A 24,813-nucleotide genomic window follows, 5' to 3' on the forward strand; every position below is an offset into this window, starting at 1 on the left:
CTGACAGGGGAACCCAGCCAACTGACAAATTTAACAGAGGGAATCAGCCGACCCCACCAGAAAAACTGTCTGTAACAGCACTGACAGGGGAACTCAGCCAACTGACAACTTCACAGGCAACAAGATCGACAGGGGGAATCAGCCAAACCCCGCCAGAAAAACTGTCTTTAACAGCACTGACAGGGGAACTCAGCCAACTGACAACTTCACAGGCAACAAGTTCAACAGGGGGAATCAGCCAAACCCCGCCAGAAAACTGTCTGTAACAGCACTGACAGGGGAACTCAGCCAACTGACAACTTCACAGGCAACAAGTTAAACAGGGGGAATCAGCCAAACCCCGCCAGAAAAACTGTCTGTAACAGCACTGACAGGGGAACCCAGCCAACTGACAAATTTAACAGAGGGAATCAGCCGAACCCCACCAGAAAAACTGTCTATAACAGCATTAAGCGACGATGAAGATTTTAATATCATAGAGGTGGAAGCTGATATTCACTTCCTGGATCCCTCATCGGTATTGGACGAACCAGTTTCTCAGCTCAGAACTTCATCTTCTGCTAGATGTAGCCGTGAAAAACCTTCTGTAACTGCAACAAAACTGGATCCATCTGAATCCAATGAAGAATTTTTTAATAAAAACATTAGCTGCTACAGAGAAAACCAACGACAATTAACCAAATCCTATGACAACAGTAATAAAAGCACTCATTTTTTAGACATGGGACAGAAACAAAAGGACAAAGAGAAAATACACTACAAAACCAGGACTTTTGTAAACAAAAAATATATCAAGCCAAAAACAGTAAAAGATTAGTAGTGGCACACCAAAATGTAGATGGACTTTCTTCACTACACTAAGCCCGACATAGTAATACTATCAGAACATGGCCTAATGTTTGAAAAGTTAGAACATACCAGACTTACAGGGTATAGCTTAATTGGAGGGTTCAGCAGACAGAATCACAAAAAAGGAGGTGTTGCTGTATTTGCAAAATCCAATGTGCAAAATGACATAACACTTGTCTCAACATCGAACCCAGCCTCAGAATGTATATGTGAAACAACCCTTCTTAAAATAAAACTGAAAAAAACAGCAACTGTATATTCTAGGGGTATACAGATCACCTAGCAGTAATCTTGACCAAGCCATTGACAATAGACAATAGACAATATTCTTTATTTGCAATTTCTTTAAAAAATACAATGGCGTCAACATTTGGTAATCTTGCTTTACAATTTTATGTATCTATTTGTTTATTCATTTTGTGTAATGTTTTGTCATCTTATAAAAGGTCAAAAAACTCCTTGGTCGAGTATAAGGGTCGCTCCACTAGCCAGTTCTGAAGTTCATTTTTTAACTGGTTTCCTCTCTTGTCCTTAAGGTTTTGTGGCAATGAGTTGATGATTTTGCGGCCAATGTATGAAGGTTTTTTGCTAAATGTTGTTGTGTGGTGAATAGGAAGACTGTAGTCGGCTGCTCTCCTAGTGTTGTATAAATGTATGTCTTCATTTCTTGGAAGGTCCAGCTGATTGGTGTAGATGACAACTGCAAGTATGTAGAGTGATGTGACGGTTAAGATATTAAGTGACTTGAACGCTTCTCTGCAGCTATCTGTAGGGCCTAGGCTTGCAAGTGTTCTAATAGCTTTTTTCTGGAGGATCAGGATTTTGTTAAGGTTGGCCTCGGATGTTGAGCCCCAAGAAATTAATCCATATCTAATGTGAGTGAATTAATTCCACCATCGCGTAGTAGGCTGTTTTGGCTAATTCCGGGCCTCCCATCCACATCATTCTTTTGCCTACAAATATCCCAGATGAGAGTTTTTTGGTCAGTGCATTAATATGATCTCCCCAGGAAAGGTCAGCATCAATTGTAAGCCCCAGTAGTTTTGTCTTTTGTTCCGTTGAAATATTGGGAATATCTGGTATTTGTTCATGTCTTCTGCTAAAATTGATATGTGTGGTTTTGGATGGATTGATAGCTAAGTCATTTTGAAGACAGTATTGGAGTGCTTTGTCTGTAGATGATAAAATGCTAGTTACTAATTCATGTGATGTGTCATTTGCAAATAGAAGAGTTGTATCGTCTGCGTACATTATAGTCTCTACATTGTCATCATTGATAAAAACAGAAAGGTCGTTGGTGAAAAGAATAAATAAAAAGGGGCCCAGTACTGAGCCTTGAGGCACTCCTCTTCTCACTGGCAGTGGCTTTGATCTGTATACACATTTTTTTCCATTCAGATTTTGTTGAATTTCAGTAATTTGTGTACAATCTTTCAGGTAGAGCCACCCAATTTTTTGCTAGGCCGTCAATACCTAAAGCTGAGAGTTTTCTCAGGATGAGGTCATGACCCAAGCAATCGAAGGCTTTGCTGTAGTCAAGTAGAATAGCTGAGACATGTTTGCCATCTTCCAGGTTGTCTGTGATTTTTTCAAGTAAATTTGTAACAGCTGTGGTGGTGGATCTACCTTTGAGAAATCCATGTTGATTTTTTGTAATAAGTTCATTTCTTTCCATATAGTCTAGCATTCTTGACAGAGCAATCTTTTCTATTATTTTTGAGAGTGTTGATATTAGCGAGATAGGGCGGTAATTCTCTGGTTTGATGAGGGATCCTTATATTAATGTCAATATTAATATTGACATTAATATGCTTTTAAAAGAGGAAATAAACAGCCAAAAATCTATTATAAAAATTCTTAATGATGACGTTGTGGAAGCCAAGAGGGAAATACAATGTTTAAAGAAAATTATACTTGAGAAGGAAGAGGAAATAGTTAAATTAAAATTTAATGCTGACAATTTTAAACAAGGGTCAACTTCAAGTAAACAACTAAGAATGAGTTTACCAAACTACTCTGGACTACAGACTAAGAATGTATTCCAACCATTGTCTGACAGTCAGGATGAAATGGAGGAAGATGTCAACATAGGTTTGAGCACCTGTTCAAAGTTCCTATTAAAGAATACAAAAAATAGTAAAAAACATGGTCCAAAGGTGCCGTATCGAAAAAACGCTTTACATAATAAAACAAATTTATCCAATCAAACAAAGACGATGTTGTTATGCTCTGATAGTCATGGAAGAGACTTAAGTTGGAACATAAATCAGTGTCAAAAACTTTATGACAGTGTAGGATTTGTAAGACCAGGAGGTAAAGCTGAACAGGTACTTAATAAAGAAAACATCTGTGATGGTATTAAGAGTAAAGATGATATTCTAATTTTGTTATTTGGTACGAATGATGTAGCTGCCAATGAAGCACAAAAACTACTGACATATATTAAACAAACCCTGGATATGGTAGGTAAAAACAAGGTTATTGTGGTTGATGTACCCCATCGATATGACCTTAAAGCTTGGTCTTGTGTAAATAAAGAAGTTGAGAGAGTAAATAATGTTTTAGTGGAACTGAGTAGTGACTATACTAATGTATCACTGGTCAAGGCAAGCTATGCAGAAAGACATTTACACACACGTCATGGGTTGCATTTCAACAAGAGAGGCAAGAGATGGCTCGCTCAGGAAATCTGTGAGGCGGCTGGTATCTGTGCAGTGGCGGGTGGTGATGTTCAACATCAAATAAGTCCTGACCGCCTGGACACACCTTCATATCTGGGCACACCGCCTGCGGCTGATAGTGTTCAGCCGGCACCGGACAACCTGCTTTTGAGTGTCAGAGGTCTGCCAGCTCCTGGAAGCTTACTGCCATCTAATGACCCCCTGGTCCCTGGTGGCTCACCAGCGCCAAGTACTTCAACACCCCTTATGAGTAATCAAGATGCAAATGGTTTGAGTTTTCATTCAGTGACTACAGACAGTTTTGTTTTTTCGGGAAATGACTTCCCTCCAATACCATACTCTCAGTTACAAGTGGAAATGGGATCCCCACGAACCAAGGCCTTAGGGGAAAAGACTTTAATAAATGTTCCTAATGCTGGGTTTAAGGTTGTGCATATTAACTTGCAATCTATTCGCAACAAGCTTGAAGACTTTACTCTCCTTCTACATGAACATGACTTTGATGTTGCCCTTGTCAATGAGCACTGGCTATCTCCACACGAGGTACCCCTGTACGTCCCTCAAGGCTACAAGTGGGCTGCTACCTACTGCCGACCTCAACAACACTATGGTGGTGCTGCCGTGCTGGTTAAGGAAGACATTTGTGTTGCGGAATTGAATGTTGATGAGTTTTGTAAACCTGGTGTTTTTGAAGTTGCTACCGTAAAATTAGAAAGTAAAGAACCAGTAATTTTAATATCACTGTACAGAACACCAAGTTCTAAATTATCAATGTTTTTAGAGGTACTTGAAAATTTTTTAAGTAAAGTTCTGGATAATTCTGACCATGTTAAAGTAATTTTAGGGTCTGATTTTAATGTATGTACATTAAGTGATTCAAAGGAGAGTAGAATACTCAGCAACTTGCTCAAGTCTTTTGACCTCCACTTAACAAATTTTACTCCTACTAGGGGTAACTACTGCCTTGACAATCTGGCAACTAATATTAGATTACAGTCCAACATAGGCTGCTTTAAAGTATCTGACCATGATTTTATCTGGTTTAATACAGACGCCATAGTTGTAAGACAGCCTGAACATGTCCCAAAAAGAATTCGCTTTAGGCTGATGGGAAAAGGCAATATTGATCAATTTGTCAGTAGTTTAAATAATCTGAACTGGCTCAGATTGTTTGAGGTTGAAGATGCTAGTGCTGCCTTTGATCATTTTATGGATGTTGTATGTACTAACTTTAATATTTATTGTCCTTTAAAAAATAAAAAAGTAAATTTAATTAATGATAGAAGCAAGAAAACAAATAATAAATGGTTTACACCTGAACTAAATAGGGTTAGGAATACAATGATAAATTTGTACAATAGATATAAGTATACTAAGGATACTAGAGACAAAAATTGTTATTTAAATTGTAGGGCAACTTATAGAAATCTTATCAGGAGGGCTAAGTATAAGTATAATGAAAACCTGATCAATAATGCAACAAACAAGTATCAAACTGCTTGGAAGGTAATTAAAGACGAAGTTGGTGTAAAGAAACAGCAACCTTCTTCAATTTCAACAGATACATTTAATGACTACTTTGTTAGTGTAGGTGAATCTGTTGCTAAGGATGGTCAAAACGGTAGTGGCAATCCTGTGAAGCATAGTCATATTGACTATATGAATAATGTCAACGAAATAAAATCTAATCCAGATGCTAGACAGGCCTGGGATCCAGCGTCAGAGGCAGAGGTGTTGCATATAACTTCTAACTTGAAAGGTTCTACTAGTCAGGACTACTATGGTCTCTCAAACAAGATGATAAAGTGTATAATGCCAGCAATTGTATCTCCAGTTACATATCTAATAAATACAATTTTAGATCAAGGAATATTTCCTGAAAGTTTAAAAGTTACTAAAGTTATCCCAGTTCAAAAGAAGAAGAATGTAGATGAACTTGCTAATTTTAGACCAATTGCTCTGGTACCAATTTTTTCTAAAATTATTGAGCACTTTATCAAAAGACGACTATATTCTTTTTTTCTACAAAATAATTACTTTACGAATGCACAATTTGGTTTTTTAGCTGGTAAGTCTACCATTGATGCAGTTGAAAAGGTTGTTACTGAAGTTCTTAAGGCTTTTGAAAAAAATTCTTTCTTGGCTTTGACTCTGTTAGATTTAAGAAAAGCTTTTGATATTATATCGCATAAAATACTGCTTAAAAAGCTCTCTAAGTATGGTGTAATGGGCAAAGAATTAAACCTTATACGTTCGTACCTTGTGAACAGAAAACAGGTGGTTGTAATGGGGGATCAGGTGTCTCGTACGCGGGAAGTGGTTAGAGGTGTTCCCCAAGGGTCTGTTTTGGGGCCACTCCTATTTGTCATTATGATTAATGATCTTCCATCCAACCTCCCCCATGAGTCTGTCCTCTTTGCAGATGATACATCAGCACTGGTTAAAGGTTACTCTCTGGATTATGTGAAACATGAATCTGCTCTATTAGTGGAAAGAGCTGGTGACTGGTTCTCAGCAAATGAGTTAATACTTAATGATGATAAGTCAGAACAAATCGTCTTTACATTAAGGAAAGTAGATGGAGAGTTAGTCAATCAGCATGTCAAGTTGCTCGGTATTCATCTGGACTCAAAACTTAGTTGGCATTATCATACTGAGCAGCTAATTACTAAACTATCTAGTGTTATACTTATTGTTTAAGCTTAAGTATAATGTTGAATCTGATTGTTTGCGTATGGCCTATTTTGCATTTTTTAATTGTCACTTGAACTATGGCATATTGCTATGGGGAAATAGTCCTGGAGCTAACGATGTATTTTTATGCCAAAAAAGGGCAATTCGAGTTATGGCTGGTATAAGTCAGATAGACAGTTGTAAGCCATATTTTATTAGTTTTAAGATTTTAACTGTACCTAGCTTGTATATATTGTGTAATTTATTATATGTTAAAAAACATTTATCTGATTTCGTTGAGCGCAATGTGTATCATAGCCACTATACTAGGAACTGTGATAATCTTAATTTACCAAGTACCCGACTCCAAAAAGTGATAAACAGTCATAAATATATGCAAATTAAATTGTATAATAGTTTACCTGAATATGTAAAAAAATTAAGTGTTAATGTATTCAAAACAATAATTACAAGTTTTTTTGTGAGGACTGCACCATATTCTATTGAAGATTTTTATCATTATTGTAGTTATGACAATTTGTATACTGCATAGTATATTTAGTATTAGTATGACAATGTCTATTGCTTGTAATATAGCCTAATGACAAATAAAGATTTGAATTTGACTTCTTGTGTTTTGGATATATTTTAGCAGTTTTTAAAGCAGAGGGGAATTGTCCTGAACTAAATGATTTGTTTATTATGCTGAATAATGGAGGTGCTAGTTGTTTGGCACAGTGTTTTACGACTTTTGATGGAACCTCGTCTACTCCACAAGATAACTTAGATTTTAGTGAGGATATTGTTGCAATGACTTCCTTTGTGTTAGTAGGTTTTAAAAATAGTAACCGGGTATCACTTTGTGGGAGGGTAATTTGGTGAGTTATTATTGTGTTTTTAAATTGTTTGCGATTGTTTTCCAATGTGGAAGCTGCTATTTTCAAAAGATATTTATTAAAGTGTTCAGCCACAAGAACAGGGTTATCCTCTATTTTGCCATCCATCTCCAACTGTATATTTGCTTCACCTTTTTGTTTATTTTGTTTCTCCGAGTTGATTGTGTCCAGATGGCTTTACTCTTGTTGTCAGCCTGATTAATATATTCTGCTGTTATGCTTCGTTTGAGATTTCTGAGTTTAAGGTCGTAGGTTTTCTTTTTTTTTTGTCATTGCTATTTTGTCATCATTATTTCCAGTTAGTTCATATCTGTGTAAGGCAGTTAGAAAGTCTTCTTTTAGAATTTTTACTTCTTCATCATATTGTACATTAAGCTTCCTACTTGGTTTTCTTGTACTTTCTTCTTAGGACATACATGGTCTAGTGTTTTTCTTACTGTTGTTAAAAATAAGTTATAGCTCTCTTCAACGTCTGATGCAGCATGCACGCTCTCCCAATTTTATAGAAAGAATTTGTCTTTAAGTATGTCCAGATTTTTCCTTGAAAATATTCTCCTCACAGTAGCTTCTTTCTTAGAGGACAAATTTGTTTGCATGTTGACGGTGCAAATCTGGCCAGTGTGATCTGATATTCCAGTCTGTACTACTGTAAAGTTCACCATATCTTCTGATATGTTTGTGCAAATACAATCAATAGATGTTCTGGAGTGATAAGTAGTCCTTGTCTCTGGGAGAGATAGCCGCTTGATACCAAAAATTGATAGTTCATCCTCAAAGAAAGTGTTGTCTGTATTTACGGTTAATCTGTCTATATTGACATCTCTCATTAAGATTTGGAGTTTAGCTTCAGCTTTATATGTAGTAAGTACGTCAGCTAATATGTCAACAGCTAATTTGACTTGTCCTCCTGGAGGACGATAAACACCAAGTACATAGAGTGTTTTATTCTGGATATTAATTTTTGCTAATGCAGTTTCACATACCAGTTCCACGTTCCTATTAGATATGTCAATTGCTTCTGTTTTTAGGTTACCTTTTTCCTGTACGTAGATTGCAACTCCTCCCATTTTATGATTTTTCCTACTGTAAGATGTTACTAATTCATATCCACTAATCTTGGTAAGTAATAGCTTTTCTGTGCTCAATCCATGTTCAGAAAGTATCAGTATTGTTGGTTTTAAATCATTCATTAGATGGTTTATTCTCTCTACTTTTTTTGATAGTCCTTGGACATTTTGATGAAATATAGTTATGGGAGCTATTTCATCTTGTGTAGGATAGAATTCCAAAATATTTTGATTTTGTGTTTTTTTGTAGCCTGTTTGTGCCTTGTCTTTCTTGGACGTCGAAATTCTAAAAAAGGAGCTTTTTCAGTATGGTAATACTGATCTGAAGAGGTGTTGTTCGTGAGTTTTGTCTCATGTTCATTTTCCTGGGTTTCTTGGTGGTCTTCACCTACTGTAATGGGTGGCAGCAAGGTGTGGTGTGTCATGGTTGAGTTCTCTTGAGTAATCGGCAAGGATGTGTTATTACCTTTCTCCGTATTTTCCAGAGTAGAGGCACTGTGAGTCTGAAGTGTAAGAGATTGACTTAGAGGGATGTGTTCATCTGCTTGCGTGTGTGGTACTATGTGTGATTCAGCCCTAAGATGTTTTGCTAGATCATTGTCCGAATAACTGTTCATTTGCTTCACCCATTTGCTTAGTGTGTCATTTGCCACTGGTGAGAAATATTTGAATGTTTTTCTGTGTCTTGTAATTGCCACAATGCAGTGTGGTTTAGAGTTGTAGAGCTCCTCTTCTGGGATCTTTGATGTTCGTACAACCGCAATGTGGTCAGTTTGTTTTCCTTGATATTCGTGGATAGATGACACATCATACCCTAATTTTTGTATCCAGTTTTTCAGATTGTTTAAACACTAGTACTTTGTGTTCATGTTTGTCAATGTTGAGTTTTTTGATGTTGTCCAGTTGAAAAGTTTGTGTTTCTTTCTTTATGGAGCTGCATGTTGTCATTCCTTGTGGGTAGAAATGAGACATTAGAGCTGCCACACTGTTTGTGCACCTGTATGAATGGTGTAGGATTTTATCAACAGTTGTCAGCTTCATGATGTCGTAGTAGGTTAAGTCATGTGTTGTTCTATTTATATATGGTATCTGGTTAATGTCACCAATGAGAAGGGCTTCCTGAGCATTTGCTAATGCGCAAGCATAGAGTATTTCACCAGCGTGCATCATCAGGGCTTCGTCAAAAATCACTCTTTTGTAGGTGCCTCCCGATTCCATATATTTTGTCTTGTTTATCAGGAATGAGTGGACTGTCCTGCATGCATCCTTTGTGCCATCACGGTTTGGTTGTTTCTGGCTTAGTCTCTCTCGAAAATCTTTTGCCCCTTCTTTCGTAGGGAAAAGCACTAGGTCTCCATCTTTATAGTTATTGATGATAAAAGTGGTTTTACCACACCCTGGTACTCCCTGAACCAATTTGATTTTGATGTTAGAGGGATCTTTAATTTGGAGGCGTTTTACACTTTTGTAGAGTCTGATTTGGTTCATAATGACTGTTTCGTCAGAGACTAAAATAATTTCATTTATTGGTTTGGCACTCGAGGGAACCGAGTACTTGAAATTGTTGTTGCATTGAAGTTCTATGAAATGAATACCTTCAAAGCCAAATTGATCATTTATTTTTGGATGGTTACCTAAAAGCAGTTTTCCCGTCTTAAGATCAATTACATCGTAACTGAATTTCAAAGCAGTCAGCTTCTTCTTAATTTGGTCCAATGTGCTGTTGTTTAGTGTGTTATTTTTGTAGAATTGGGAGAATTTTTGAAGAAGTGTATATTCTGCAGTTTTCCATAGTGTTTTTTGTTCTTCCATTGCAGCCACTGCAAAGCTTTGTACCATTGATTCTTCTCCTATTTTAGTTGAGTGTAGAGCAGGGGTTACAGTCTCATTGCTTCTCCAGACATTGTAGATACCTGTCTTAGGTGCCAAACGGGATATTGTAAGTTGTGAATTGTATTGATCCTCAAGTATTCTGTCCAAAGATTTTTTAATTGTTTTGTCAATGGTATAGAATCTGAATCTATGTAAGTATGCAGCAGGAGAATTGTTGAAAGACTTGAAGGATATCCGCAACACTGGTGATACCTAGTTGCAGCGAGCTAAGCATGTCACTTACATCCAATGAGAAAAGTACTGGGAATTTGATGCATTCGTTGATAGTTTCGTTAAATTTGAAAAGTTTTTCTTTCCAGTTGTTTTGCTCTGATGAGAAACATATTACAAAGTAGATCTTCTCTTTGTCTAAAAATGTCACAAAGCTATTGTATGAGAGTTTGTGTTCATTCACCCTTTTAAAAATATCCTCCGCTGTTTCTGAGGTTAATTTCAAGGAGCATTTTGTTTTTTCTATGTCAAAGAACCCAATCTCACACAATTTAGGTCTATCATCATCGTTGCAAAGCGTTGTAGATATTAGTGGTGTTTCATCTGGAATGAAGCCGGACAGTTTTAGCTTTCCAATCACTGGTATATCTTGAGGGTCTATGGTGGAGATGCGACCGGTATTAGAGTTAACTGCTACAGCTCTAATAATTCTCCTGCTCATGCTTCTTGTCTGAGTGATTCCATTGTCCTCATCATCGCTAAGTTCTTGAGGAGAGGCATCTCTTGCAGCCTCGCTATCAAGTAGTAAAATGTGAAGGTCGCCGTCGCTTTTCGGAGATGAACTCTTCAAACTCGTTGAGGTATTTGCTAGCTCGTTTTCATTTTCTATGTTAGTAATGTTAAACATGTTTTTTGAGTTATCTCTTTTTCGACGGAAACATGTTTTTTTTTCTGTTTTGCTTGATTGCTTTAGTATTTTCTGTATTTTTAATTTGACTTTGGGAAGCAATTTTTCCTTCCAATAGTACAATTTTTTGCTCCATAGCTCATTGTTTTTCTTTTAATTCCTTAAGGTCACAAAGAAAAGTTGGTGACATCCAAGTGGTTGTAGGTTGAGCTTTAGAAGGTTCTTTTATTTCACTGATAGGGCAAGGTCTGTCCGAAATCTTGTGTTGAGGGGTTGCTTCTTTTTCCAGGAGTTTGGATTTCAAATTGTCAATGTCTTTGATATATCCTTCCATGATATGTAATTGTTTCTTATCATGCTCTTCAAAAATGTCTTGCATTTCTTGGAAGTGTTGCTTTTCCTTCTCTAGTTGTTTTTCCCTTCTTGAAGAACTCATGGCTCAACTAGACAATGCTCTTACAACAAATAACCCTATGATTGTAATGGGTGATATAAATGTAGGTGCCATGACAGTGAATGAAAACACACTGAAACTGGAAGAAGCACTCCTAGGAGATGACTTGAGAAGACTTAAATTGCCCCCCACAAGAATAACGCATAGTAGCCAAACCTCCATCGACTTTATATGTACAAACATGAGTGAAGCTGACATATCTACCCAAGTCCTCGACACAGGAATATCTGACCACTGTGCCCAGTTATGTAACATCAATACAGACAAAAGACTCATCCCAGCACAGACACTGACAAGAAAAATAAACAAAGAGAGAGAGAGAGAGAGAGAGAGAGAGAGAAACTTTATTTTACAATTATCAAAATTGAAAATGGTGTCATACAATACAAATTGGGTAGTTAAATACAGATATTTCATGGAAAGTTGTTTGGCCAGTCCATATACTCTGCTATACTGTAAAAAGGTCTTTGAAGAAGCCAATCCTGAAGATGTGCTCTGAAACTCCTTGATTCAGTTGTCTTGATTTCAGCAGGCAGTCTATTGTAAAATTTAGCACCAGCGTATGTAGGCTTCTTTTCAAATCTTCCAGTCCTGTGAGCAAGCAGATTGAAGTCATTTGCATGCCTAGTACCATAAGAATGGAAGTGTCCATTCCGTACAAGGCCTTTTGAATTAGCTAGGCAGATAGTTTCCAATAGATAAATGCCCACTACAGTTAATATGTTACCCTTGAAGGTGTCTCTGCAGCTTTACCTTTTTTCTAGACCATGCAGCAACCTCACAGCCTGCTTCTGCATTATCAGCACTCGCTCAAGGTGGCTGTGTGACGAGGCTCCCCAAAGCACGATGCCATACCTTAAGTGTCCCTCAAAGAGTGCATGATAGCTAGTCTTGGCTGCCTGAGGTGAGGCTATAGTCAACATCCGTCTCAAGACAAAAAGTGAGCTGCTCAGCTTGCTGCATAATTGGTCAATATGATTTGCCCAGGAAATATGGTTGTCCAGTATGACTCCTAGATGCTTAGTTGACTTAGCACATTGTAAATTAGGAAGAGCGTGAATGTCATCTCTCTTGCTTCCAAAGTTTATTTGTACACTTTTGCTTTCATTTAGAGCAAGATCATTGGAGCTACAATAGTCAAGAGCCATGTTGAAGGCTATGTATGTCTGCACTTGAAGATCCTCCACAACCCTTGATGAAGTCACAAGGACAGAGTCGTCAGCATACATCACGATTCGACAGTATTGTTCTGTAAAATAAGGGAGGTCAAAACTGAAAAGTATGAACATCACCGGGCCCAGGACAGACCCCTGGGGTACTCCTCTGGTAATGGGAAGTTTGGTAGATCTTACTGTAGATGTTGCTCCATTCCTAGATTCCTTCAATTCCACCAGCTGTTCACGACCCTCCAGATACAATGGAGGACTTAAGACTTTTACTGGAAGTAAAAGACTGGAGTAAGGTATTACAAACAAACAATGTTGATGACGCATTTGAAATGTTCCACAAAACACTTCAACAAGCATTAGACATCTCCTGTCCTCTCTCTACTATGAAACTAAAAAAGAAAAACCTCAAAAAAATATGGGATGCAGAAAGCAATGAGCTCAAGGACAATTACCTAGAAGCCATAAACCGAGCAATTCTCACAGGGAAACCAGAGGATAAGTTGGAAGCAGCACAAAAGAAGAAAGCCTATGATCTGAAATTAAAAACACTTAGGAAAGAAGAGATCGCAAACAGATTTGAGGAAGCAGACAACAAGACCAAAGTTTTATGGAATATAATTAACCAGGAAAGAAAGTCTCGTACCTCAAACGTGCAGCTAGACACTCTCATCGTCAACAGAGAAACCATCTCTTCACCAACAAAAATAGCAAATCATCTCAATGAATTTTTTGCAACCACAGCTGAAAGAACACTCATGAACAGTACGCAGAATAACAAGCACACGAAAACAATAACCCAAGAAACCTCAAAATCCAATTTGTACTTCTATAAAACAAACTGTGATGAAATTGGCAAAATTATAAATGGACTAAAACAAAAGTCCTCAGCAGGAGAAGATGATTTTTCATCAAAATTGGTTAAATATTGCAAAAATGAAATTCTCATCCCACTAACAAATTTAAATAACAAATCTCTTTCCCAAGGAATATTTCCAAATTGTTTAAAACTTCAAAAATATATCCTAAATATAAAGACGGTCAAACGAATGAACCATGCAACTACCGCCCCATTTCACTAATATCAACCTTCTCAAAGATTCTAGAACGTGTCATCTTGAAAAGACTTCTAGGCCACCTGAATCAAAATGAACTTCTTACTCCAAGACAGCATGGCTTTAAGAAGAATAAATCAACAACCACAGCAATAACTCAGCTAGTTGAATCTATCATCGACAAACTAGAAGAAGGTTGTATAGCCACAAGTATCTTCCTAGACTTCAGTAAGGCCTTTGACTGCCTAGAGCATGGCTTAGTAATTAAAAAACTGAGATCATTAGGAATTGAAGACAAAGAGGCAGACTGGTTCAAAAGCTACTTGAGCAACAGGAAAAAACTCGTAGATCTTACATCATCAAGCAACGGAATAATTCACAAAATAAAGTCGGAACTATTACCAGTAACAAGAGGCGTACCTCAGGGATCTGTGCTTGGTCCAGTGCTTTACACTCTTTTGACAAATGACTTCCCACAATATCTGGAGAAATACTGCAAGGTTGTGATGTATGCTGATGACACTGCCCTTATTATTACCGAGAAAGACAAAGAACAACTTGACATCAATTCGTATATAGCTTTTGATATGGCAAAGCAATACTGCCATATCAATGATCTGGTACTAAATGAGAAGAAAACACAACAGCTGATTTTCACTGCCTCCCGAAACCATCACAGGGGTCTCCCAGAGCTAGAGGTAACAACATCAACAAAATACCTAGGTCTGACTCTAGACAACAAACTATCCTGGGAGCCTCATGTGGATAAACTCTGCAAAAAACTTAGCTCCTGCCTTTATGTAGTACGACAAATTAAACAAATTAGCAATATAGATATGGGTAAATCAGCCTACCATTCTCTCTTTGAGTCCCATCTGAGATATGGATTAATTGTATGGGGAAGTACAACAGCAACAAATTTACAAAGAGTATTAGTAATACAAAAGAGAACCATCAGAGTTCTTACTGGACTGAGACCACGAGACAGTTGCAGGGAAGCCTTCAGAGAACTGAGGATTTTAACAGTAGTAGCTCTTTATATAATTGATACTATTTTGCACTCTGTAACAACTGGGCAGACTAGAACTGGAGACCATCACTGCTACAACACAAGAAATAGACACCACTTTGCTCTTGAAACACACCACCTAAGTTTATATGAGAGGAAACCATCATACAAAGGAGCAATCTATTTCAACATTCTACCAGACTCACTGAAGAAAACACCAGTCAAACACCTGAAGAACTCACTCAAAAGTTGGTTTCTCCAGCAACCCTTCTACACTATTCAAGAGTTCATAAACTGGAAATCAATTGCATCATGAACTGATATTTTAAATTTTATGTTCTGTATGTCCTTTATTGTATTGACAAAAATTCTAAACTCAACGTTTATGAATGAAGAATATTGTCTATTGTCTATGTTGTGAAAGATGGATATTTGTTTTAAAATTAATAATAATCTGTTAATTTATTATAATATTTTGCTTACAGTTGAACAAAATCAACACGCTATTTGGAGAAGAATATCATCTTTTGAGGCAACTTACAAATCGATGCAATGTAGTGGGACTTCTGCTTCATTCAACAAGAGTGCACAAGTGAAAATCTGATTTAATAATTATAGTAAATGATTCAGTAGTATTTGTTAAAATGATTTTACCATTAACTTCTTTTTTGCTGTAAAATAAAAAAATTCTTAGAATAAGCATGGGATTCTCCATATAATACTTTAATTTAAACCATTTTTAAATACATGTTAGTTCAAATATCAAATAGGTCTTGTGTAATGAGGCTTTTATATTCAAATTCAGGAAATATATGAACAACTTTCTTCAAAGCCTATAATAATCATTATTTATTATTAATCTTAAAGACATGTTTGTAAAACTACTATAGATTTCAGAGTTCTTTAAGAATGTAACAATGTTCCCAGTATTTTGATATTTTACATAAACCAGAATTAGTCAGGTGTCACAACAAGTTTTATGGCATCTTAGTTCTGCAGACTTTTTAAATGTTAATAACACTTGCAGTGATAGTGATGTGTGCTTTTATGTAAACAGTAATTTGCATTTTCCCCATTATGTTTTCTTTCAATATATTTTGGCATATTTACTTATTTAATAAAGTTAAGTGTAAATGTAATGAAGTACTATTGACAATAATTATTTTGTGGGCAATTAATCTGAGTTGTAATTAAGTTGCCCGAACTCCTGTATCTGCCTCATCCTGAAGTAATTAATAAGTTGTTTTTAAAATAGTGGATAAATTGTATTGTTATTTGTCAAAACATTTGTGCTAAACCACATACAAAGCACACCAATGTTTCCCTCTGTATAATATTGTAATAACATTTGTATTAAACATTACAATATCAATACAATGTAGCAAAAGTAATAGGTTTTAGTTTAATTCTAATTCTTTACGTCTATCCATGTTCGTAGTATAATATTAGCATTACAATAGAATAATAGATGTATCTGTGTGCCATTTTACAAGGTTTTTGATTCATAGTAAATAACAACACTGTAATGGTGCAACTAATATTATAAATTAAGGTAGGTAATTTACTATATTATATCAATAAATTGTTTGATTTTAAAGTACTTGGTTTTTTAATTTCCTTTCTGTTTTATATTTAAATGTTTTTGGATTTTATAAGTTTATATCGGACTTGGGTGTCACATCACTGCGACCTGGCCTTGTGGTTGAGCTGACTGTTCTGTGGGAGTTAGTGCAAATATTCTGAGACAACACTTGTTCAAACTAAACTTAGTGTCAGACTTTCTATTCAATTACTCAACAAAAAGGTGTCAGCGTCACTTTTGTGCGGTGAAAGTAGTTACCGAGGTCTTAGAATTAAACCCACAACATTTTTCCTGAATGAGATGGGATTGGGACGGAATTATTATAGAGGTTCATCTCTAAAGATTCATTGAAAGCATCTTTTCGTTTTTGGAGCAGAAAATCCTTTGGGATGGGAGTGGTGGGCACATAAAGTACTTTAACGCTGGAACTGGTAAAGTCATAATATGCAGTGCATAAATTGTAATAAAAGCTATATCCTTGTAATTAGCAGATTTCATGCTTTCTTCTTCTGATGTACTCTTTTATACATATTACATTTCTTTACATTTAACTAAAACTTGTAGTTCTCTGATGTTCTGCGCAATTTTCACAGCTGTTTATGTTTGTCGGCTGGATTCTGGTCTGTTTAATTTTACATTGTTTTCATTCTGTATTATAAGAGGAGATTTTCTTGATTAGCATAATTACCTGGGTAGTTTTTTATATATATATATATATATATATATATATATAATTTCAATAAACATTGAATCACAAAAAGTACTTGCTCCGCCGAGAGTCGAACCCGGATCTTTCACTTGCCGGGTGAATGTGCTACCATTACACCACAGAGCGCTTACTTTTTCTGATTCAATTATTTTTTATTTCGCCGTATCTATCACATATGCGTTTAAATAAGCAAACTAACATATGATCGGAAGACCAAATACCTGTCAAAATGACTTTTATTTATATTAAATTGTATAAATAAAATTATAATAAAATAAATAAAATTGTGTAAAAAAAAAAAAAAAAAAAATTCAAGATGGTGGACATATAACACAACTAGTGTAAGTGCTCCCTCATTTTAAGTGAAGTTTTGAACGGGTAAAACAACATATTCCCAATCAAACTGCAACACCACATCAAACTGTAAGTTGTAGTAATATTCACTTACCTCAAAAAGAAATTTATACTATCATAAAAACCAAAAATTACTTACTTCAAGAAACCCAAGCAAATGTAACCACTAAGAACTACTTATGAACACTCATGTAACCATTGTCAAGCAAAACAATACAATATATATGTATATTTTAACACATTTAAACACTCACTACTGACTAAGGGGACACTGATTAAATTAATAACAATATATTGAGAACTGCCTGGTACCATATGGTGACAACTGGAAGTAGTGGCAGTCAGTGTTGACATATCACATTCCACACCTGACAAAGCCGTCAGCCAGTCAGCAAACAGATCAACTGCCACAACAACTGTCGACCAGACCTGCAGTACAATAGTGCTGTTCTACTTCATTCATTTGACAGGGATTGAAATCAAGCACAACTATACATTCTCTGTCTTAAATGGACTTTTATTTTAATTGATTGACGTCTTTTATAAGCATCCAGACTACACTTTGATGACTTAAGCAGGCCCTGTCAAAGCTTGAATAAAAAGCAGTATTTCACTACAATATTATTATAATTGATTAAGAATTTTTATTATTATCCAGACCACACTTAATGACATAAGCAGCCTGCCAAAGCTTGAAATAAAAAACAGTATTTCACTACAATATTATTAATTGATTAAGAATTTTTATTATTATCCAGACCACACTTAATGACATAAGCAGCCTGCCAAAGCTTGAATAAAAAACAGTATTTCACTACAATATTATTAATTGATTAAGAATTTTTATTATTATCCAGACCACACTTAATGACATAAGCAGCCTGCCAAAGCTTGAATAAAAAACAGTAATTTCACTTCAATATTATTAACTGATCAAGAATTTTTATTATTTTTATCCAGACCACACTTTAATGACATAAGCAAGCCTGCCAAAGCTTGAATAAAAACAGTATATTTACTGCAAAATCTACCCAGTAAAAAAACGTTCTCATTTCTACTGTATCTTCGACAATAAATTACAAGGATAACCCATGAATCAGTCAAACACTGCTAGACAAAAAACTGCCTTTACCATATTAGCATACTACTATTAGTTGCTAACTGTCTCAATCTTATTACATCTTTTATTTCCAATTTTATTTTATAATAAAATCTGACAAACTGCCTCAATCTTTTTAATAAAGTAGGACTTCTCTGCTAAATAGGGTCCCACAAAATGACGAGCTTCTCAGTAGGAGACCTGGTCTTCGCCAAGCTAAAGGGCTATAGACATTGGCCTGCAGTTATCACTGAGATAATAAAATGCGATTGGCAAAAATCATCCTAAATTTAACATCATGTTCTATGGAGACCACAAAACAGCAAAAGTAAAAGCCACAGAACTATTTTCCTATTCGGGAAATGTGCATTTATACGGGACCCAACAAGCAGACAACCACAAGAACAAAAAACTCAACGAAGCATTAAGAGAAGCAGAATCAATTTGGACGACCACCCATTTACACACCCTCACTCTCTCCCCCCTACAGCAGGGAAGTGCATCCTCACTGAACACCACACAGGGTGACTGCCCTTTATCTATACCCTCCCAAGAAGTCACGAATTGCTCCTCAGCTGTAAATAAGTATTCAGCAAAACACCTCCTAACGATAGCCACATACTGAACAACTCAATCAGAGGATTGGAATTAAGTATTCTTGGAGATGATCCAATAAACAGCGCCACAGAATAGGAACAGCTGATTATAGCAGCAAAAATAAGGGGTCTGCACTCCTAGAAGAAAATAATCAGCTAAAAAGGGAAAATAGTGCGTTGACTATAAAGCTTGATAATATGGAGGCCATTGTAGAAGATCTACTAACCAAAGAAGAATCTCATTTTAGTGAGAAATGAACAGTTGGAATTAAAACTAATTGAATCGGACAACTCCCTTGAAAAAGGAAAAGACCACAAAGGAAGCTTCAAAGTGTCTTTGAGGAACATGACAGGGAACAAACTCAAATTATAATGCACACTTACAAGAAATAGAAGAACTGAAGCAATATATAACCAAAATAAAAAGGGCAGTAGCAAAACTGAGAACGCTAACAAACAGGTAAAATGCATGGCCACCCAAACACGTGTCTCCCCTCAAACACAGTGACCTGCTCCTCACAACAACCCCCTCAATTGTGACCAAGCTTACTGAACTGCAGAACAGCCTGAACATCTTGGACTCTAGATTTCAGTCACTGGAAAAGTAAAAAAAGACACAAAGGCCTTGAAAAAACAACAATATAAAGCCATCACATAAAAAACTTGGCCACAAAAAAACTGACTTTCCCACAAGAGGAAACAACAACAACCTATTTCTTGTGTCAAGAACTTCAAATGTAGACAAAATGGCAGACTTGAACCTATACCGTGAAAACCCAGAAATGGACAATAATGTGATTAACATAGATAACACATTCTCATGTACCCTTGAGCAACAAGAGCTTAGTGACTCAGAAGACACAGACACATGTCAAACCAGATCAGTTGCACGAAAAATAATACGCAATACTGCAGTAAATACAAATACCGGCCGCATTTCATTCTTAAACATACAAGATACAAACAGATTAGTAACCTGAAAACTGTAGCTTTTGTGCCTGAACATACGCCCCTTGTGACATCACAACTAACACTCTGACCTTGACTGGGAGAGGGCCTGCGGTAATTGGCTTTTACGACAAAGATACATCCATCTGCCTCCCTCACGCTGCCTTCAGAAACTTTTAGAGCAGAGCTGAAAGGCAGAGTCACAAGCAAGAAATTATCATACAACAATTTTGCCACCATAATACATGACAAGAAACCATACAGCATAAATCTGTTACTCCTCACAAACACAACGACCTGGAAATCAAAGCTCTCAAATTCATGGAAACGGCAAATGACTGCATAAAATTTCCAATACTTTTCACCATCAGCATAAACGAAACTGTGGCATCCATAATGCCAAATAAAGCCAGCACAGAAGAAATACTACAAGTTGTACTTCAATTCAATAGTAATGCCTACCTGCACAGATATAGAAATCTATACAAGTGACAAAAAAATAAAGAAAACCATTGACTCCATACTAGATACCTGCTTTAAACACCAACTCACCTTTCAAGAATAGCCAGCGAAAATGAAAGAAAGAAAGAAAGAAAGAAACTTTATTTCTCACAAATAAATTACAGATACGAAATTTTTATAAAATTTTACAAACTAACCAAAAAACATTACATTTACTTACACGTAAACAATACATACATATGCAACTAAAACTACTATAAAACACTATCACTATGAAAAATAAAGAGAAAAAACTCCAAGGCAAAGCCTGTTTGGAGTAATAAATATCATAAAATTAACAGAAAACTAGCAGCTTTACAAACAGTACAGTAATATTTTTAGTAAAACTTATTTATTTTTACTCTACATGAAGTTCGTGATAAACACAACTAAATTAATAAAAAATCTTAACTATACATAAAATAATCAACTAAGCCTAAATGTAAAAAATTAAACAAATAAACATGGAAAACACAATGAACACAACCAGAACATAAACTAAATTATGCATATTATCATTATTGGAAACAGATTACAAGGAAAGGAAAAATCCTCATTTTAAACATTAATTTTAAAAAGTACTTCTTCAATATCCTTCATTGACAATAGCCACTTTTTAAGCTGTTTTAGAAAAATATTAATTGAATACTGAACTCTTTATATGCAGTGGTAACAGATTAAAAAGTTTTGGTGCTAAAATAAATAAAAAGTTTTTTGTAAAGAAAGTATTTGAAGGTTTTGGTACTAATGAGTCTTCTGCATTCTTAATTTAAGTTTAAATTTATTTGTTGACTTATGATTTTTTGCTTCTCAAGAAAAATATTTTTAAAACTTTAAAAACAAACATATATCTTAACGGAAGAATATTCAATCTCAAAAACAAAGGGTAGGATGATTCAGTTTTTCTTTCTTTTCATGATTATTCTTATAAAAATGTTTTTGGAACTGTTTATTAATAGGCTTTAAATTAGTTATGACCCAACCATATACAGCACATGGAGAAGAAGAAGCGCAAACTTCAACAATGACAAATTGCCTGCGACTACAAATACTACAGCTAAAGATCAAAATCTAGAAAATTACTGAAACACAAGCCTTCATTAAAGCAGCAATGGAGGAACAAAAAAATGCCTGGAGACAAGCAGAAGGTGCCTTACTAAAATCCTTTGCTGAATTCTATAAGGCCAACTCCTTTGAACAAAAGGCCCTCTTCTCTCTCTCAATACAAGCACTAGAAACAAAGATCGCAGCGTCAAAAATAGCTTATGACATAATTGACCTCAGTAACCGGTCAATCCTCTGCTGCGCCTAAAACCAACAAAACAGTACTGCTACGGCTTTGACGGCACTCGATTTATTAAACTAACTTACAACAACTCAAAAATACACAGTCCCGATGCCAACACAAGGCCAGCAAACAAAATAATTCTGGTCTCAGGAGAAACCGAGGTGATGAAATCAAGTTGGCGCTCTATGGTGGCATAAAAAAATGTTGACATAGACAAGAACACTGACATAAAACTCCAACTTGTCCAAGGCGTGCCCGGAGATGTGGCAAAACAACGTTTATTATAAACAACCACTCAAAAAATGACCTGGTCCTTTTCCCAACCAGGAGGGAGCAAATGACTTTAGAAATCGGCTAAAATTAAAAACAAAATACCCAACCACACAATAATAAGCATATCAAAAGACTCATGCAGAAACAGTGCACTCCTTCATAATAAATCTAACAGACCACATAAAAAAAGGAGGAAGATACAACAGGGTAATTATAGATGAAGCCTTAATGCTCCATGCTGGAGAAATCCTCTTTGCTTGTGCGATTGCCGGAGTAAAAAGAGCAGCACTACTGGTGGGAGATAAACAACAAATACCTTTCATAAACAGACAAACTACAACATGACATACTAATGACATCACAATAGAGGCTGAGGTGACACAAGTCCTAAGTTTCTCATATAGATGTACTAACAGTATCACCACCCTCTTAGCATCTTATTAATGAACAAGGAATGGTAACCTGCAACCCTGTGAAAAAACGAGACGAGCCTAAAGTACCTGGAAGACATAAAAAAGCTGCGATTGGACAAAGACCTTTATAAAGTCCTTGTATTCAAACAGGCTGAAAAACGAGCACTTAATAACCTAGGCTTTAATGTGTCAACAGTGCATGAATTTCAAGCAAACAAGCAGGGCATGTAGCAGTCATACGAACATCAAGGAAAAAAGAAGACATATATGACTCCCTACCACACTGTATTGTTGCATCCCTCCAGACACACTCAATCTTTTATCTATTTCACCCCCCACTGGAGATGACATGCTGAGCAAGTGAATAAGACTGATGAACTCGCACGCAAGCCAGGACCTAGCTGACCACTTTCAACCTCCACACACGGAAAAACACCTCAAAACCGCAACAAACAGAATTGAAAAAAAACTCACCCCCAAACCTTGTTTGATACAGAACCCCTCACCCCCTTTGACATTGAGAAAGGGAAACACCTCACCAACCATGAACCAGAAGAGTCCCACTCAAAAGTCTGACAACACCACCCTTCCCGCCACATCCGACATCGCCATTCCAAAACAAACAGCTCAAACAACATAATAGTATTACCTGAAATACACAAATACGATGATGGAAGCGAACCAGAGCTTCCAGTCTTCTTGAAAAGGAAATTTCCTGTAAGGGAGATGAAAACCCAAGTAGAGGATCCCAATGAAATAGTAAGTAATACCTGAATATTCACAATCAAGCACTCCCCAGAACCAGATCATTTATTGGAACTTAAAGACCACTCGATAAATCCTCAGAGGACTGGAAATACTACAAAAGATAAGGACACTAAACAGAGACACGCAACCCTGCAAATTGGTAACACAAACAAAACCGCTCTTTTTTAGATTGCACTCGAAGGACAAGGGACAAAGAAAAAACCATTTTTGTAACAAGGACGTTCATAAAACTCCGAAAGGAAAAGAAAATAGCAACATGTACAGAACTAACAACCCACAAAGACACAGAACTCGTAACATCGAGGAAAATTCAGCACCTTATACAAAAACACAAAATTAAAATCAATGCACCAAAATGTAAATTGGCTATCCAACAAAATTGACAGACTTACTCATTCATAAGCGAGGAAAACCCGGACCTTATAATAGTAACTGAACACGGCTTGACCAAAGAAAACCTGGAAAACACCCGCATTGATGGCTATACACTTGTAGGTGGCTTTGCCAGGGAAAAACCATATCAAAGGAGGGGTGGCAGGAATACATAAAAGATGACCTCAAACAGCACACTAATCTCATATACACAAGTGGAGATGAGAGCGAGCTTATTTGCGAGACAGCTCTCTTCGAGATAAAAACAAAGAAAACAAGCCTAACGAATACTCGGAGTTCTACAGACCTCCCAACGCAAACTTAGACCAAGGTATTGACATACTTACAGAACAACTCGACAGATCTCTAGAGTCACACAAAAAAGATCGTGCTTGTAGAGACATCAATGTGGACAGCCTGAATGAAAGCCAATGACAAATCCAAACTCGAAGAGCTCCTTAACATCTTATCAGATAACAAGAATGAACCTACCACCCACACGTATCACCAGAGATACCTCTAAATCAATAGACCTGGATATGCACTAACATTGATCAACAATTGATAAACCCATCTTTATCTCATCCGGACTTTCTGACCATACAGCCCAATCAGCCACAATAATCACATCAAAAATAAAAGAAAGCTTCAAAGAAAGAAAAAAGAATTTTCAGCAAGAAAACAATAGAACTTTTCAAATCCAGACTGCAAACCCAAAAACTGGGTCATTCTCCATGCTCAAGAGGACATAAACGACTTGTATGACACCTTCCACACTATCACACAATCTATTCTAGATGAAACCTGCCCATTAAAAAAACCTGCGCAACCAGACATAACAAAGGCTTAAGGCAGTGCTGGGACACGGAATGTGCCAAATTAAAAAGTGAATACATAAAAAGCTTTGGAAAAGGAAACAATGCACAGGAAGAGCAGAAGACAAAATGGAGACGGCTGCAAGGAAAAAAGAGTTACGACACTAAACTAAAATCGCTACGTAAAGAATATATGGCAGAATATATAAAACAAAGCTGACAACAGGTCCAGAGCGTTATGGCAAGTGGTAAATAACCAGCGTAAGGCTAAAACTGACAACAACACACAACACTAGACATGCCTTTGGGACTTCGCATTGGCCCCCACACCATCTGAGCCTATACAAGAGGAAACCATCCTATAAAGGAGCCGCCTACTTCAACCACCTTCCAGAGCACTTAAAGAACCAACCACCTCACCGCTTCAAGAAACAACTGACTCTGTGGCTCCAAGAGAGACCTTTTTACACAGAAGAAGAATTTACAAACAGCTAAAAATTGTTACCTATACCTG

The 24,813-nt window shown here is 36.4% G+C and overlaps 1 protein-coding gene across 5 annotated transcripts in view; it reads left to right on the plus strand.

Moving 5' to 3' along the window:
• Nucleotides 1-16,181, plus strand: part of LOC124361726 (CXXC-type zinc finger protein 1-like) — a 68,220-nt gene extending 52,039 nt beyond the window's left edge. For all 5 annotated transcript variants that reach the window (XM_046815666.1, XM_046815663.1, XM_046815664.1 and 2 more), the window contains one exon: nucleotides 15,067-16,181. In XM_046815666.1, the coding sequence (XP_046671622.1) occupies nucleotides 15,067-15,177 (111 nt within the window). In that variant the 3' untranslated portion in view covers nucleotides 15,178-16,181. The remainder of the gene's footprint in view (nucleotides 1-15,066) is intronic.
• The last annotated feature ends 8,632 nt before the right edge of the window (nucleotides 16,182-24,813 follow it).

This window comes from Homalodisca vitripennis, chromosome 5 (genome assembly GCF_021130785.1).
Source record: "Homalodisca vitripennis isolate AUS2020 chromosome 5, UT_GWSS_2.1, whole genome shotgun sequence".
NCBI lineage: Eukaryota > Metazoa > Arthropoda > Insecta > Hemiptera > Cicadellidae > Homalodisca > Homalodisca vitripennis.